Source organism: Perca fluviatilis, chromosome 18 (assembly GCF_010015445.1).
Source record: "Perca fluviatilis chromosome 18, GENO_Pfluv_1.0, whole genome shotgun sequence".
NCBI classification, from domain to species: Eukaryota; Metazoa; Chordata; class Actinopteri; order Perciformes; family Percidae; genus Perca; species Perca fluviatilis.
In genome coordinates this window covers 22,540,567-22,555,486 of record NC_053129.1, presented here as the reverse complement: position 1 = coordinate 22,555,486, position 14,920 = coordinate 22,540,567, and the positions used below count along the sequence as shown (strand labels likewise).

General features: G+C 44.5%; 2 protein-coding genes across 9 annotated transcripts in view; both read right to left on the bottom strand.

The window, feature by feature from the left end:
• The window catches only part of LOC120546968 (rho-associated protein kinase 2-like), a 30,348-nt gene extending 29,721 nt beyond the window's left edge, over window positions 1-627 (bottom strand). For 3 of the 5 annotated variants that reach the window (XM_039782273.1, XM_039782274.1, XM_039782275.1), the window contains exon 1: window positions 168-626. In XM_039782273.1, the coding sequence (XP_039638207.1) occupies window positions 168-263 (96 nt within the window). In that variant the 5' untranslated portion in view covers window positions 264-626. Of the gene's footprint in view, window positions 1-167 lie in introns of all 5 variants that reach the window. The other 2 variants (XM_039782272.1, XM_039782276.1) reach the window with 1 other exon arrangement.
• Window positions 628-1,721: 1,094 nt separating this feature from the next.
• On the bottom strand, window positions 1,722-14,081 carry LOC120547088 (sine oculis-binding protein homolog). Of its 4 annotated transcripts, none has more exons than XM_039782495.1 (7): window positions 13,771-14,081; window positions 11,017-11,146; window positions 10,514-10,705; window positions 9,721-9,872; window positions 8,318-8,413; window positions 6,216-8,132; window positions 1,722-4,002 (listed from the first exon to the last, which is right to left on the bottom strand). In XM_039782495.1, the coding sequence occupies exons 1-6, from the start codon at window positions 13,867-13,869 to the stop codon at window positions 6,225-6,227; spliced, it is 2,577 nt and encodes an 858-aa protein (XP_039638429.1). In that variant the 5' UTR covers window positions 13,870-14,081; the 3' UTR covers window positions 1,722-4,002; window positions 6,216-6,224. The 4 variants fall into 4 exon arrangements, with proteins under 4 accessions (XP_039638429.1, XP_039638431.1, XP_039638430.1 ...); XM_039782497.1 differs by having other exon boundaries at window positions 6,216-8,111; XM_039782496.1 differs by having other exon boundaries at window positions 13,777-14,081.
• Window positions 14,082-14,920: the final 839 nt, after the last annotated feature.

Below are 14,920 nucleotides of genomic sequence, written 5' to 3'. Positions count from 1 at the left end.
GATTGTGCAACTGTTTTTTTGTATTTGTTTACTCCAGCTGTCCATGTGATCATGACAGTATGAAAACTCAGAGCACAGCTATGTGTGTGTAACTCATTTGCCTAGCTCTCAGTCTAACTAGTGAGACCTATACCTGTATAAGACCCACACGGTAAATGCGAACTCACCAGTAGGGTTTCCAAGTTTAGTGCCGACTCTGGGTTCCTTATCAGGGACTCCAGCTTCTTCAACCGGGTTTCCAGTCTGCTCTCCGCTCCGAGCATGATGACAGCGCAGTGTATTCAGGCCAAATGACATGAAACAGAAACAATACAAAAAACACCTGTGGGCCTGTCTTTCTGTCGCGGGCGAGAGGGGCACTCCGCTACTGCTTGGCTCAGCTCCTCATGTCAGCTCTTCTGTAAACTGCCGCTTGAGTTGCCGGGTTAATTATTTATCCGATGCCAAAGTACGCTGCCTCACTCTTTTTTCATTAATATCACACAACAAAGTGGAAACCAAGTGGACTTTTGAGAGCCGAGTGAAGTCGATCCACTTCCAGGTGAGCCCCGTGTGCTCCCAGGTAGCTACAACAAAATCTGATCCGACCACAAAGTGTCGGTGTCCAACCTGTAGGACAGATCACTGTCAAGTTAGAAAGCATGACTTCCGGTTCGAACTATCAAACCAAAACTCTCATCGTTACCCCTCAAAATAAATGCTATGGCTTAAAATGTTAGCCAATACGGAAGATAGTACGGATAGTTAGAATTATAAATCATATAAATAATGAATGTGATATAGTATGATATGTAATTATGTATTTATAATGAAGAAATACTCATTTAATTGAAATGTGTTCATTTTGTAAATTAATACGTTTTTTTATATAGTTTTACATATTGTAAACACATTTACATATAGGCCAATATGCTAGTTAGCAGTTAGGCTTCATATACATACACGTCTTCTTATGTAAATAAAAAAAAAAATAAGATCATTTAAAAAAAGCTACTAGCTTTTTGGGACCTTAAGTTGAGAGAAAATGTTCAAGCTAAAAGAAAGTAGTTTTTTTAAAGAAAAAATGTTAAAGATCAAACAGAAATAATAAATTAATACAACAATACTACCAATTATACAATCTCATTGCTAAACTTGATTTGTGCTTTTATTTTGAAGGCAGTACCTTGCATCCGCTTTTGTGCTAAAGTGTAGGTGACTTGACAAACATGAATCCCCTATCAGTTACCTCTTTTCCTGTGTACTGATAAGTGTTTGAGGACTTCTGTCCAGCAGTTTTGGGCTTTATCTTACCCCTGGAAGGTTGCCCCACGCCGGGATACCATATGGCCCCCTAACTACCCCCAATCACTGCTCCCAGCGAGCACTCACCAAGCCGAAATTCCTGCTCTCTTATCTCATTCATCTGTTTTACCGTCACAGCTCAGGGCCTGGACAAACTTTCAGTATTTTAGGAATGCTGATGCGCTGCCTTGCAGACACGCTGGCACTAAAAATAGAAATTAACAGGGACCGCAGTGTGTTAGCACTCCATATTTACTTCCCAAATTCTGGATTATTGTTTATGCGTGTACATGAAGTCAACTAATACAGGCCTACATTCAGATTCTACAGCATAACACAATACCAGTTCTTGGGTAAGAATTATATTTTAAAAAGCACTATAAGGATAAAAACAAAAGACATAATAATTGAAGAACTGTTAAAACAGACCACAATTGTATGCTCTTAGAATAACTTTTATTTATTTTACTTTACAAAGAGGCCTCCACCAAAGCTCTCGGTTACTGAATCTATATTCAAATACAGACAACCTGTGAATAATCTATTCAGACATTGGGCTAAATGATTGACAGGGGAGGTCAGAAAGTACCAATGACTTTCAGGCAACAACAGCAACATCATTTGTGACACAACATTATTTTTTTTGTCCAAACATTTGATTACCACAAATACGGTATCAGATCAGAAATGGCAATGATTAAAATGTGCAATAAAACCAACAATGGCAGTCTTTAACAATGTATTTTTTTTGCCTCTGGCATCAGAGTAGAGGACCACATGTTTACATCACAGCTATTTAGAGTGATGTCATCACTGACAAAGTCCCCTGACAAGCCAAGGATGACACTAACATAATGGCATGACCTGTGGTGAAGATGTAGGCTGGAATGAGTGGGGAGAAATGTGTCGCTGCTTTAGGGTGTGCACGCACGCACGCACGCTCGCACGCACGTACGCACGCACGCACGTATTTTTGGAATGATGGCAGGGGTGGGTCACATTTAGAGTTATTCTAGGAGTAGGCCATGATGACTGCTCATCCCAGGGGACTGTTGAACTCTTCATTAAGAGGCTTTGAAGGGCACCCTGGGTCTTCTTGACACTGCTGTAATGGTAGGCAACATTAGGATGGAAAGAGAAAATAATGGCAGCAAGATGTGGAGGAAAGCTATCTACTTGGCATTGGATATCAGTCAGCTGGCACTGAGTGCCGTGTTATGTTCTGTGTACTCATATGGGTTTCAGCAGGCTGCCTATGGACCTCCTGGGGCTTTCTTGTCAACTAAGGGCAGGTGCAAAGTTACAAAAGCAAACACTGCTCTCTAGTGGGGATACAGTATATAAACACTTAAGAGCTTCGGCACACAAAATAAAATCATCAAAGAAAAATAAAATGAAGAAATAAAGCACTTTTTTGTGAAAATCTATAGATGCATAATCCATAAATTAATATAACATCAAATAGTATCTGTGTAGAGTTCAACAAGAAAAACTGAAATTTTACAATGGGACAAGTGTTGACAAAGCCTTGAATTGATCTCTCTGAATCAAATTTCATCAGGTATCACCAATAGCAGAAACTGTAATACTGATCGCTGCATACTACAGCATTGGACGGTTGAGTATAACACCACATTTGGTAATATTACCAGCCTGATTTTTTAGAATCAGAATTAAAAAAATCTGAATCAGGATCAGTTAAACTGTCATGTGCCATGAATTTTAAAGCAAACATGCAGGGCACTTGGTGCTACAAGTGATTCAAATCAAAGCTTTGGCAGATCAGGTGAAAGGTGAGGGACCAGCGTCATCAGGAGGACTTACTGTAAGTATTCACAAACCATCTCAGCTACTGTATATCAGTAGGTGCCCACTCACATTTTCTAGTTTTACTTTGTTTTAGAGGAAGCAGAGGGAGCATCCTTTTCCCTCATGGTGTTATTCTGCTCAGTCAACTGTCTTGACAGCACAGCCAGGCTCTTTCCACACAATGTATAAACTGCCCAATGATGAAGTCTTAATCTGAGGAATCAAGCCTCAGAACTACTGTGTTACTGTGTGCCATATTTAGATTGGGCGGTGATCTGGAGGGGAGAAGGGTATACTATATTCCTGGCTGTCAGTCAAAAAAAGAAAAAAAAAGCTCCTGAAGTCTGAGTCCCCGTCGGCCAGGTAACCCAAAACCTGGAGTGGGGAGTCAGCGTGGGATATGGGGAGAGGAACAATGTGGCTCTTTGTGCAAGCCGGGCAGGGAAAACAAACCGTTTCCCCTGGAAAGAGATCATGTTCAGGCTCCATCTGAGAAGACCACACAAGGCTGATCAGAGCCCTGTCTGCTGTTTGGAGCAAGGAGAGGAGGAGGAGGAGTGCATCTGGGCAGCCACACCAACACATACACACAGACACACTTTAGGGCAATGTCAGACAGGGAGAAGATCTGAGATGCTCCATATCAAGCGCTCACTGAACACAATATAACACACTAGCCAGCAATACTCTTTGGTCCGAGACAAAATGTGTGACTGTGTTGTGTTCTTTCCACACATTGACTGGTGATAGTATGGCCATCTGGACTCCTTCCTGGGTTGGCACCCTGCTGGTCTACAGGCAGAGCAACGCTCTGGTGGGCTGACAGGCTGGAGGGTGTTAGCACTGGCGTTGTCCACAAGAGGGCGTGGCACTGAATCTGGCACCGCCATTCAGTGTTAAACAGGGAGTCTGTTCATTAGGTGGAGAGAGAGGGAGAGCAAAAAAAATAAAAACAGAAAGGAGAGTGAGAAATTGTGGTGAGATATTATAGATTCTAGGCTAATTCTAATTTCCATTTCTAGGATATCTTATATCAACCCCTCTTGCTCTGGGCACTCATTCCTTAATCCACCTATTCCACATGAACACTGAGAATGAGGCTTTTAGTCGTGTCAACACTCAGATAACTGTCGCACAGGGCACAATCAAACCAAGAACATCTGGCCTCTTTCTCTCTCACACACTGAAACAGACTTTCATTCAAACACACACATATTAAACGTAAACAGACACACACACTCTCATGTAAGGGCCAAACCAGTGTTCTGTACTCCCTCTGTCCCATTGCGTTTCAGTTTCAAACGCTCAGCAAATACCCATGTGGTGGGATCGGATTACACGGGGCTATAAAATATCCCAAATAAAGGCAAGGAAAACTGAGACGAAAAAACAGGCTGTTTCCTGAGGTAAAGTCCTTCACTTGGCTGCTGATTCTGTCAGAGTGAGAGATTTTTTTAAAGACTTTTAGCAGTAGAGACAATGGAACAGGACAGCACAGAGGTGGCGGGCTAAAGTCATTCTCATACAGCAGCCAGCTCCATTTACACACAACGCTGAGCCATAAATCCATCTGCACGACACAAGCAGCATGCTGTGATTTCATATGTATTGGTTACTAAGGGGACCGAGAAACCACAACAAATCACAAAAAGAGTAAAGGTCGGAACTTATTTAGTGAAAGGGAATCTTGAAACAGCTGGGGTATAAGATAAAGGTTTATGTTGTGCATTCTCTATCAACAGTCATTATTTTTAAACAGAACTATGATGCTGACCCATGGCCTTTGGAGAGGAAAATGGAGAGAAAAGCAGGGCCAGTTGAAATTTAAACCAACTCTGTAATATCAGCAGCTCATCTCAGGACATACAGTAAAATGGTAACATGAATCTCGCTATGGCGAGATACCAGCGGGTGAGAATGACGGGTGGTGTTACAGCCATTTGGATTACCAATCAGGCAAGTGAAATCAAGAGGCCCTTTGATTGGTCCAAAGTAAGGAGGATTTTCTGCAGCACTCTAACAACATCTGGTTGGAAGGGGACAGCGGTGGTGAGTGAAGAGAAGGAAAAGGATTGAAAGGGGAGAGTAGAGGAGAGTGCTAAACTCATACATGGGAGAGAGACGAGCCAAAGCCAGAACAGGGTGTCATTATGACATGCGTAATCGAAACGCTCTGGTTCTGCCCCTGTGTTTTCTAGTGAAGCCCCAGAGCTCTATCACAGCTGAGGGCTGGCTCTCATATTCACAGCGCCTTATAGTCTGCCTGACAATCACCTCTGTCTCTACAGTGACCTCAGAAACATGTCTGCACTGCCTCACTGTTCATACTGCAAGAAGCAAGAGTTTGACTTTGGGGTCACACTTAATCAACCTCACTTGATCTGTCTCTCTATCTGGGTGTCAGGTTGGACAGACCATCTCATAACCTCAATGTCAAGGTTTGATTTAGCATGAGCCATCTGTGCTTCACTTCTACCTTCTCATACATTGCAATCTGCTCTGGATAAAAGCATCAGCTAATTGGTAAACATGTAGAAATCTCTCCCTCCCTCTTAAACAGACACATACTCTATGCATATCTTGGCAAACCTGAGCCTACAAAACAGGCTGCCATGCAAACAAAGCATTGTGACTGTCAGATTGTGGTGAAGTGATTACCTTTCAAAGTGACTCTCACTGCCTGTGCCCTCCACCTCCTTCCCCTGTTGTAACCTTAGAGCCCAGAGGAGTGCCATGTTACTGGGATTCTCTCTCTTTGGCGCCATGCTGTTTAGTGACCACGCGCATACTGAGAGACCTGTGATTAAGCTTGCCCTGTGTGTGTGTGTGTGTGTGTGTGTGTGTGTGTGTGTGTGTGTGTGTGTGTGTGTGTGTGTGTGTGTGTTTGTGGACATTTTCCAATCCATAGTGAAATGGCATTTAAACATAATTACTAGTTTTTAATTTAACCAACACAGAATACCATGTTGGTGGGGTTTGCCACACAGAACAATGCAATTAAATGTACCTGAATATCTCTGAAATGCAGCAAATCCCACATATGGGCTGCTTGGGGTATATGAGATAGAACAGCTAGTGAAAGCAATGCTGTCTATACTTTGCCTTATAATATAATCTCTCACCTCCATCCTCTACTTATTCTGATCACGGATTCGTAGGCATCGCCTCTTTAGAGCTGGCTCCATATCTCCAGCACTGGGCATATTAGCAGGGCTCCGCAGGCTACCCTTGTCCCTGAGTTTGGGCAAGAGCAGCGGGGTGGTGGTCCCCCCTGTCTTTGGCGCTGTGGGCAGGGCATAGGCATGGTCCTCATCAGGAACATGGGGGTCCTCTCCTACCTCCCCGACTACTGCTAAGGGCTCTTCTGACTGACTGACTGGGCCCTCAACCCGCACTGCGCCAACAACAGAGCACTTGTTTTCTTTGATGGCCTCGAGCTCACTGAGCACAGGGTCTGGGGGTGGTGCTGGTACTCTCTGGGGTAGGGAGGAGTCAGGACTGGCAGGTATGGATGAGGAGGACATCCCATTTGGACTGTGGTCCTGAGATTTCAGGGCAGGGGATGTGGCATCATATGGATGGCTGCTCCCTGTGGGGCTGGGTGGGGTGTGTGAAGTTGGCGTGTGGGAGTCCTGGCGGTGGTAGACAGTGTCATGTAAAGGGGACTGTAGTAGAGGAGGGGTGGGTCTGATGATGTCGTGGAGACCTGATCTGGTACCCTGCCCAGTTCCTGACTCTCCCAGCCCTGATAGGTCCATCACTCCATTGGCACCGGGTTTCACTTGGGTCCTTTGGAAAACCCTTTGGATGACTTGTCGCTCTGACTGTTGCTGCTTATAGTCTGTCAGCCCCTCTGACCCTGAGGCTGAGCAGGGGGATTCACTGTACTGTGCTCTGGGGGAGGATGCTCCACTGTGGGGTGTGGATGTTGGGGATGGGAATGGCTTCTCTGATTTAACCCAATCTGTGTTGGGGACACTTGGTGAGGGGAGACCTTGAGTCAACGTTCCACCCAATTTGTTGGCAACCAATCTGCTGTCGCCTTCAGGGATCCCTTGAGGTGGCGGCCCAGTAGCCCTGGATCTACCCCTGTCTACCCCCTCTGGCACAGACTGGATAACACCACTGTGACTTGGAGTTTCTACGGTTGCCTTAGAAGGGACTGGAATGAGGATAGGAATGGGTATGGGGACAGGTAGGGGAACAATAATGGGATAAGGCACCAGGATAGTAGGATGGGGCAGAAGAGGGCTAAAGGAAGGAATACCATAGTTCATCATGGGAGGCATTGGGACAGGACCTCTTGGCATCATGTTCAGAGGAGGGGAGTGCAAGCCAGGGAAGTAGGCTCCTGGAAAGGGATGCATCAGTCCAGGGGGATTCATGGAAGAGTTTGGGTGCTGCAGGTGAGGAGAGTGGGGGGGTCTGTGGATAGGGCTTGAAGGAGGGCCTGGGTGTCTGGGGTGGTTGGTAAGGGGGCTTTTCAGGCCCTGAGCATGAAGAGGAGGCCTGATGAAGGTCATTGGGATGTGAGGTACCGGCTGATGTTCCAGAGGGGGACGAGGATGAGGTGGAGGATGAAGGGGAGCAGGGTGGGGTGACATAGCTGGGGCAGGAGGCTGGATGGGTCTCTCCAGGGTCCTCATCCCAGATACAGGGATCTTGGAATTAGAAGAGGATGCCTCTGAGGGGGACATGGAGGTGGATTCTGCTGATCCATGGATTGGCGTAGGCCCTCTAGGGGAAACGTTTCTGTGACGAGCTTCTCCTGCACTGCTGCTGCTGCTCCAAGACTCAGGAGTGAGTAGCTTTTGCCCGGCCACAACGGTCTCCGTCCTCCCCTCCTGGCTGGTTCTGCTTGGGCTAGAGCTGGTGAGAGCTGCACGGGCTTCTCTGTAGAAAACATCCATCTTGTACTGATTCAGACACTTGGTGCTGCAGAACTGGAGTCGTTCCTCGCCAGACCCAAAGTCCAGGTATTCTTTAGTGTGACGGACATGCTTGCACCAATCACATACCTGTGGCACAGGGGAGAGAGACTGTGGAGGGTCATTGAAGTGACAGATCCTACCTAAAAGCTTTGTAAAAATATAGAGTAATGGGAGAAAGAAGAATGCAAAAGCTACATGTGTATAAAACTGTTTATAAGTTGTAAATTCTTCTAATTTTATAACATATTCATAATAATACTTTACACGGGAAAACAAAAGAGTGTGCCTCTTACTCTGACATTGCTGTTTATCTTTAACAACAGTCTAGGCGAGTCCTCTGTATGGGGGTGCTGAGGGGATCTCTCACCGTGGAGGTCTTCATCTCTGGCCTGACAGGGTAAAACCACAGTGTGACACACATGATATGAACCACTCTAACGCAGTTTGTCAGACCTGAGTTCAACCTACTTTTGATGGATCATTTCTCAAAACCATGATGATTTAACTGCAGCTGCTTAAAATCACAATGCTACACTGGAATAATTCTGTGGTCATTAAACCAAATTTGAGCTTCTACATAACAAGTGCAGAAAATAGCTTCGAATAAAATCGCAATGTCATCAAGGTTAGAAAAAGTTTGAACTTCATGCATGGCATTCGCAGGGAAATCACTGTGTTGTGAAACAGATACGATTCGACAACCGAGTAGGGAGCTAAGGCAGGTGATGTATTGTCATATTATTAATGGCCTTGCCAGTTTTAATATAGGAAATTCCTCTTGATTCATGTAAGCTGATCCGCTGCTGATCTGAGTGCTCCCCCATCTCTGTAACCCATTGAGTCGTGTTGAGTTACGAAACATGAGGCAGCTGAAGGTAAGGTATGCACAGAAAGTGGACACCTCACCCCAGGCCTCCTGGCCTTCCTCTCAGACAAGCAGTGACAAGCCAACGGCAATGCTTTCCTACCCGCCTCCGAAAAACTAGAGGGCTTGTTGCGCACAGAGTCTGTTCAGCCCTCCTTTTTGTCTCTGTTGTCGAGTGAATAAACCTGCCACAGTATAAACAACAGTGAGGGTGAAAGGGGATATAGCTGCTTGTCACACCGCACCTCTAAAAAGGGTATATCCATGTCATAATGGTAGGTGAAAAATCACGGCAATGTGCATCAGAGCGATTCTTCATAGTTGTAGCTTTCCTGTCCTCCAGAGCAAAGCCACTTAATGGCCGGCCCCTTCTCCATTAACGCGAAACTGATACTAAGTGTCCTCTACAAACTTTGACCTCCCTGCCACCATTCCTATACTGGCTCCTCCATAATAACTAGAAAGTGTGTTCTCAGCGATCCTCCCTTTTAAAACTCCTGTAAATGAATCAGTTATGACCTCACAAGATCAGGAGTATCTGTGTCTGAAGGTCTGTTTACCTGCCATTTCATGCTTAGATCTCCTTTGTATGAAGAGTGACCCAGCAGGCACAAACTCTGTCCATATGAAGTACTTGTATGTGTGAGTGCATGTGCATTTGTGTGTGAGAATCTACTGAACTCAACATTCAAAAATATAAAGACAAATCCACAGATCATCCCCATATAGATATCCTGATTGGTGATTGGTGAAGGGTACAAGCCACACCTAGCCACGCTGCCGACAGTGATGCTTGTATGTATTGTATAAATGTTTTAGTTTACCACTAACCTTATTGCGTTTGAAGTAGGCCCGTCTGCAGGCGGCAAAGCACTTCTCGCTGCAGAAGCTCTTGAGTTCTGAACCCATACATAGAGAGTAGCGTTTTACCCCTTCTTTCTGGCACCAAACACACACTATCTGCACATTCTGTACATCTTCCACTGCAGGGGAAAAGCAAAAAAAAGTTTGAGGTCAATTAATGAGTGCTGAATTTGCTAATGTTTTACTACCCAGTTTCAAAGAGGTGTGTGTGGCTGTTTAGAAGGGTGAGCTTATAGAGGATTTCAACAGCCATATTTCAAGTCTTTACCTCTCAATATCTGTGAACAGCTAAAGCTAAGTACTGTGTAACTATTTAATCTCACCAGATCTCAAGAGACATGAGTCAGTTGTGCTCTTTTTGACCAGGAACTGATCCTTTAGCTAATTATCTGATCAAGTATATGTATGTTTGAATAATGTCAGTAGGTTAGATAATCATAGGATCTTGGCACACAGGGCCTCCAAAACTTCAGGTGGAAATTATTAATTTATGAATTAATTTAAGAAGTCTAAGGTTATTTCTTATTATCTGCACCACTGCTTTGTGCGGTACATAGGTTTGAATTGATTTTGACTCTGTACTTTGGCACACTGTAATGAAACAATCACTGAGGTTTAAGAGTTGACTTATTTTATGTCTGAAGGTGGTTTAATCAACATTGAGTGTACAGTGTACAGTGATTATTTGCGCATGTGTGAATCTGGAGGGAGCATTGCTACAAGATAAAATCACTTAATGTGTTGTCCGGTAGCCGACTACCTGCTGATGGCTTTATCAGGGGGACAATGACAGGGGCACTTGTGTGCTCCTTGGGGGTGGTCAGGGTTGAACTTGTTGAGGAAGAGGAGGATGAAGAGGAGGGAACACTGGACACTCTCTCTCCACTCTTCATGGCGAGGACTGAGTGACTGACTTTGGTGTCCAAGCTCTTGGATTTTGGCAATGAGTTCTCTGAAAGACATAAACATATAATCCTAGGGATTTTTCATGTAATACAATAGCATAAATCCACAGTATGGCTTACATGATACTGTAACAACTTTTGCACCCATAACAATGCCCTACACTGATTTTTAGTTCAGTCGTGTTGAGAAACAATAGATGTATTTGAACGAAGGAAACCTGAGAAGTTGCAACTACAGGAGAGTATGTCTAGCAAATTTGAACAGTGACTCAATGTCTACACTGAAACCTGCACAACCTGTTAGTGTAAATTCAAGAAGACTCTGTTCTAACAGTGCACTGTCAACATCTGCCCTCACCTTTTAGCACAGACACATGGTGACGCCTCTCTCTGTAGTTTCTGATCTCGTTGGCCTCTGAGTCTCTGAGGTCTACCTTGTCGTAGCCGTACCATCCCAGAAGCTCGTTCATTGTGCTTTCTGCAAACGTCTGTATGAGAAAAAGAAATCACTGATTAACGTTCAATGCAAAGGGATAGTGTAACTGAGCCGTAGACTGCCTGCAAATGGGAAATTGGGACCGTACATCTTAGGGTTGTTAGTGGAACTTTTTATCCTATGTTAAACATAATCAGACCTGCCTACTCCGAATCAATGCAAGGGATTCTTTCTCAGCTCCAGCCCAGTTGGGGAAATGAATATGGGCACAGTGGAGTACAGTATGACGCTTTTTCCATGATGTATTCAAGTTGTTTACTCTTGCTAAATCTGAGACGGAAAGGTTTAAAACCTAACACCAGTGTGAAATCTATGAATCATCCTTTGTTTATCTCTTTTAATTGGAAAAAAAGAGGGAGAAAAGAAAACTGTTCCCCACAGATGGGATGTGTGGTCCCTTTTTTTTTATTACGACCAGATGAAAAAAAAAAAAAAAAAACACAAAGGTCTCTCTCTTTATCCACCCACCTCTCTCTGTGGCTTTGGGAGAACCGGATTGGAGGAGAAACCTGATCTGGAACGGGGAGAAATCAGAGCAGGACACCCTACACCACAGCGAGGTCCCACGCTTCTCGGAAATGCCCCACTCCTCTCCCTTCTTCTCTCTCCAGTGTCCACCTCTCTCTCTCTCTCTCTCTCTCTCTCTCTCTCTCTCTCTCTCTCTCTCTAGCTTTCCTTGTCCCTCCCCTTGCCTCTTTTTCTCTCCTCTGCCTCCCCCCTCACCTCCCATCTTCACCATCCTCTCCTCCACCCTTCCACCCCAGCACCTTCCAGCCCTGACACCCGACACAGCGCTGCCTCTCAGGTTTCACCCTTTTCCAGCACAGCCAGTCTGCTGTGGTGGTGTTGTAGTGCTGTAGTACTGACTGCACATTCTTTCCCCTGCTTTCCTCACTCCGACCTCTGCTCTGCTCTAGGGCCTCAGAGAAATGGATCTCTCCCTTGCTTGCTCACTTTCTGCTGTGTGTGTGTGTCTGGGAGAGTGTGTGGGTGAGTGCAAGCAGTGGTATCATATCCAGCTAAATATGCCTAACGATGATTAAAGTTAAGTATCCGGTGTCTGGTGCTGCGCTCAGGTCTGACGTGGAGGGAGTAGGTTCGAATGTGGTGTTGAAACAGATGTATTACAGAGACAACACTAGACTGGACCTCAGCTGAGCTAGAAATCAGTTTGCCTGCCTTCCTGTCTGTCTTTTTTTTCTCATCCTTTCCAGCCATTTTGTCATCTGACTTATTTTAAAAGGTGCACATCTCTATGACTTCACAAATTACGTCTATGTGATGTTTCTCTCCTGTATGCATACAGCTCAGTGTCATTTACTCTCTCTGTTTTCTTGTTAACGAAAGACGGGCAATTTTTTTTTTCACCCACCCCTCCACTTCCCACAATGTTGTTTTTGTTTCTTTTTGGCAGTTCAGACAAACATCTGCTTTGTGAGAGTGACAAGCCATATCCCAAACCACAGAAAGAGTTGCAGCCAAAGGCAACAAACCGGGGCCGACCCTGAGATTCAGCCCAGGCAGGCTCACATCAAGCGGGGATAGCATTTCACATGTTTTGATTAAAATTAGTTAAGTTGTAACACTACACCTCCCCTGGATATCAAACGCTACAATCCAAACCACTTACACAAAAAGAGCACATTTCCTCTCTCACGAAAGCCCAGAATCTCCTCCCCCCTAAAAAAACTTGCTTGTCTTTTTAGATTTCGGAGCTCCTGCTTGAAGGAGCTTCAGATATCCCTTACCCCCACAGTCAACACTCTCAAATAGCCAGTGTCCAAACCCAAACAAAGCAGACAATCCATGGATTATTGCTCCATGCTGTAATATGCTTATAATGGTGGGATGGAATCATGTCTGTTACTGTGATTTAACTGTGACTGTCCTTTAAAGCAAGCAGCAGAGGGGAGATTATTAAGGGCATGCCCTAATGAGCATTATCTCTGAATAGAAACTTTATGTTGGCGTGATATTTACATCCTTTAAACTTGTGTGATAATGCTTAAGTGTTTTCCCCAGTGTAAGGCTGAGGTAGGCTATTTAAAGGCTATAAATGCCCTCTCTCCTTTGGAAGGCATGAGGGCAAGTCTCTGTGGTACAGCAAGTGTGCGCACCGCAAAAGCGGGGAAGAAGTGACGCACATCTGGATCTCCGCTGGACATTATGGTGTGCACGTCCGGCCACAGCTGGCCTGACATGGCGTCCCTATAGGCAAAGGCCAACGTACTCTTATTCACTGCGAAACATCTATAATTAAAACGTCCTGAATCTCTCTGTGTGTGACATTTTGAGTTTATGTTTAGAAGATATGTTTATTGTGATTAATGTATTATCCTCACAGGAGTGCAGACTTTGAAGATCCCAGTTATTTCTTTCTAAATTTGCAACTAAAGTGTCTTCATGAAGTATGATTGCTTAAATAAAAGACACAATGAGCGCATTCACTGAAAACAAACACAGTACGTCTGATTATTTCCAACACTGATCTGTGCGCAGTTGACTCTCTCTCTCTGCCCTGAATAGGAAGACGTTGTGCGCGTACAAAAGTTATCACTCGGTCAATAACACGTCTTATTTCATAAAAACTAATCTAGTAGTGGCACACAAACTTACTCTCACCTTCATCTCCTGGTTGATCTCCCTCTTCACAGGGTGCGCAGGTTTCCTGCTGCGTTTATTTTCCGGTGGTCTCCCTTTCTCCATCTCTGGCATAGTCCTGGTCCGGCTGGATCCGATCCGGATCAGTATTGGTGTCAGCTGGAGGCTTTTTAGCGGAGTAGCTTAGAGTGAATGCTGTCACTCACGGTGACAGCGACTGTCATTCCGGACGCCTGAGTCCCTCATCTGGGGCTTCACACCATTCGAGTCCACTGAACATGCGTGCGCTCCGGGCTGGAGGCTCCGCCGCTGAACAAAACTCTCTCTTCTCAAACACTGTCAAGTATCTGCAGGTAAAAAAATAATAAGGCTTCCGGTTTGGACTTTCGTAGTAAATGCTTAATTAAAGGAACGTTTTTAAAATGCAAATGTTCAACCAAGATTTATAATCAACATGTTAATTATGGAACTTTAGAATTGGTGTGAGTTGAAACTAAATTAAAATGCTTCAAGTATTTATGGCCAACATGTATCAAAACTTCAGTAGCCTAACGAAAACTTTGTTGATGTGAGCCATTTTTTAATGTTAAATAACAATCCCAATTAAAGTCCAATTGAATATTAACTGCAGTGTATGTTGCCACAAACCAGAGTAAAACTAGCCAAAGGTAGGCCTATCTGATGAAAACTAAACTGAATTCACTGATTTTTATGTTATTTGAATGTTGCCGCATTTGTAATGTTCAAACACGCACTACAACTATTTTTAGTAGGCTATTAGACTGTAAGATCATAGGCCTATTGTAGTTCATATTGTAAGCATCACATCTTCACATTTTGCACATCTTCGAAATAAAAGGGGGTATGCTTCGCTCCAGAAGTTTGATGCTCTGTGACGTCTTTTGACGCAATCCATTTTCCGCTTTTATTATGAAAACAGTCGCCTTGCTTCCGGTCTGATTCGTGCACTTTCTGTGTACCTTGACGCTGCCCTCTCCGGATTGGGAAGGGAGGGCCCTATGATTTGATGTAACCCAATACCTGGCGCCCACCCCTCCCAAATCTCAACAGATACATTTCATAAGGAATGCAAAGACTGTGTTTTATCTGAGGGGACACAGTACAAACACGGTCTGTATACTCGTCTTAAAATAAAGAGATGAAA

Excerpts from the sequence above, each read along its gene's own strand:
- LOC120547088 (XM_039782495.1), bottom strand. The coding sequence starts at position 13,869 with ATGCCAGAGATGGAGAAAGGGAGACCACCGGAAAATAAACGCAGCAGG. Across the intron at positions 8,414-9,720 it reads CCTACTTCAAACGCAATAAG|GCCAGAGATGAAGACCTCCA; the intron begins GTTAGTGGTAAA and ends TTACCCTGTCAG. Across the intron at positions 8,133-8,317 it reads AGATAAACAGCAATGTCAGA|TCTCTCTCCCCTGTGCCACA; the intron begins GTAAGAGGCACA and ends GACCCTCCACAG.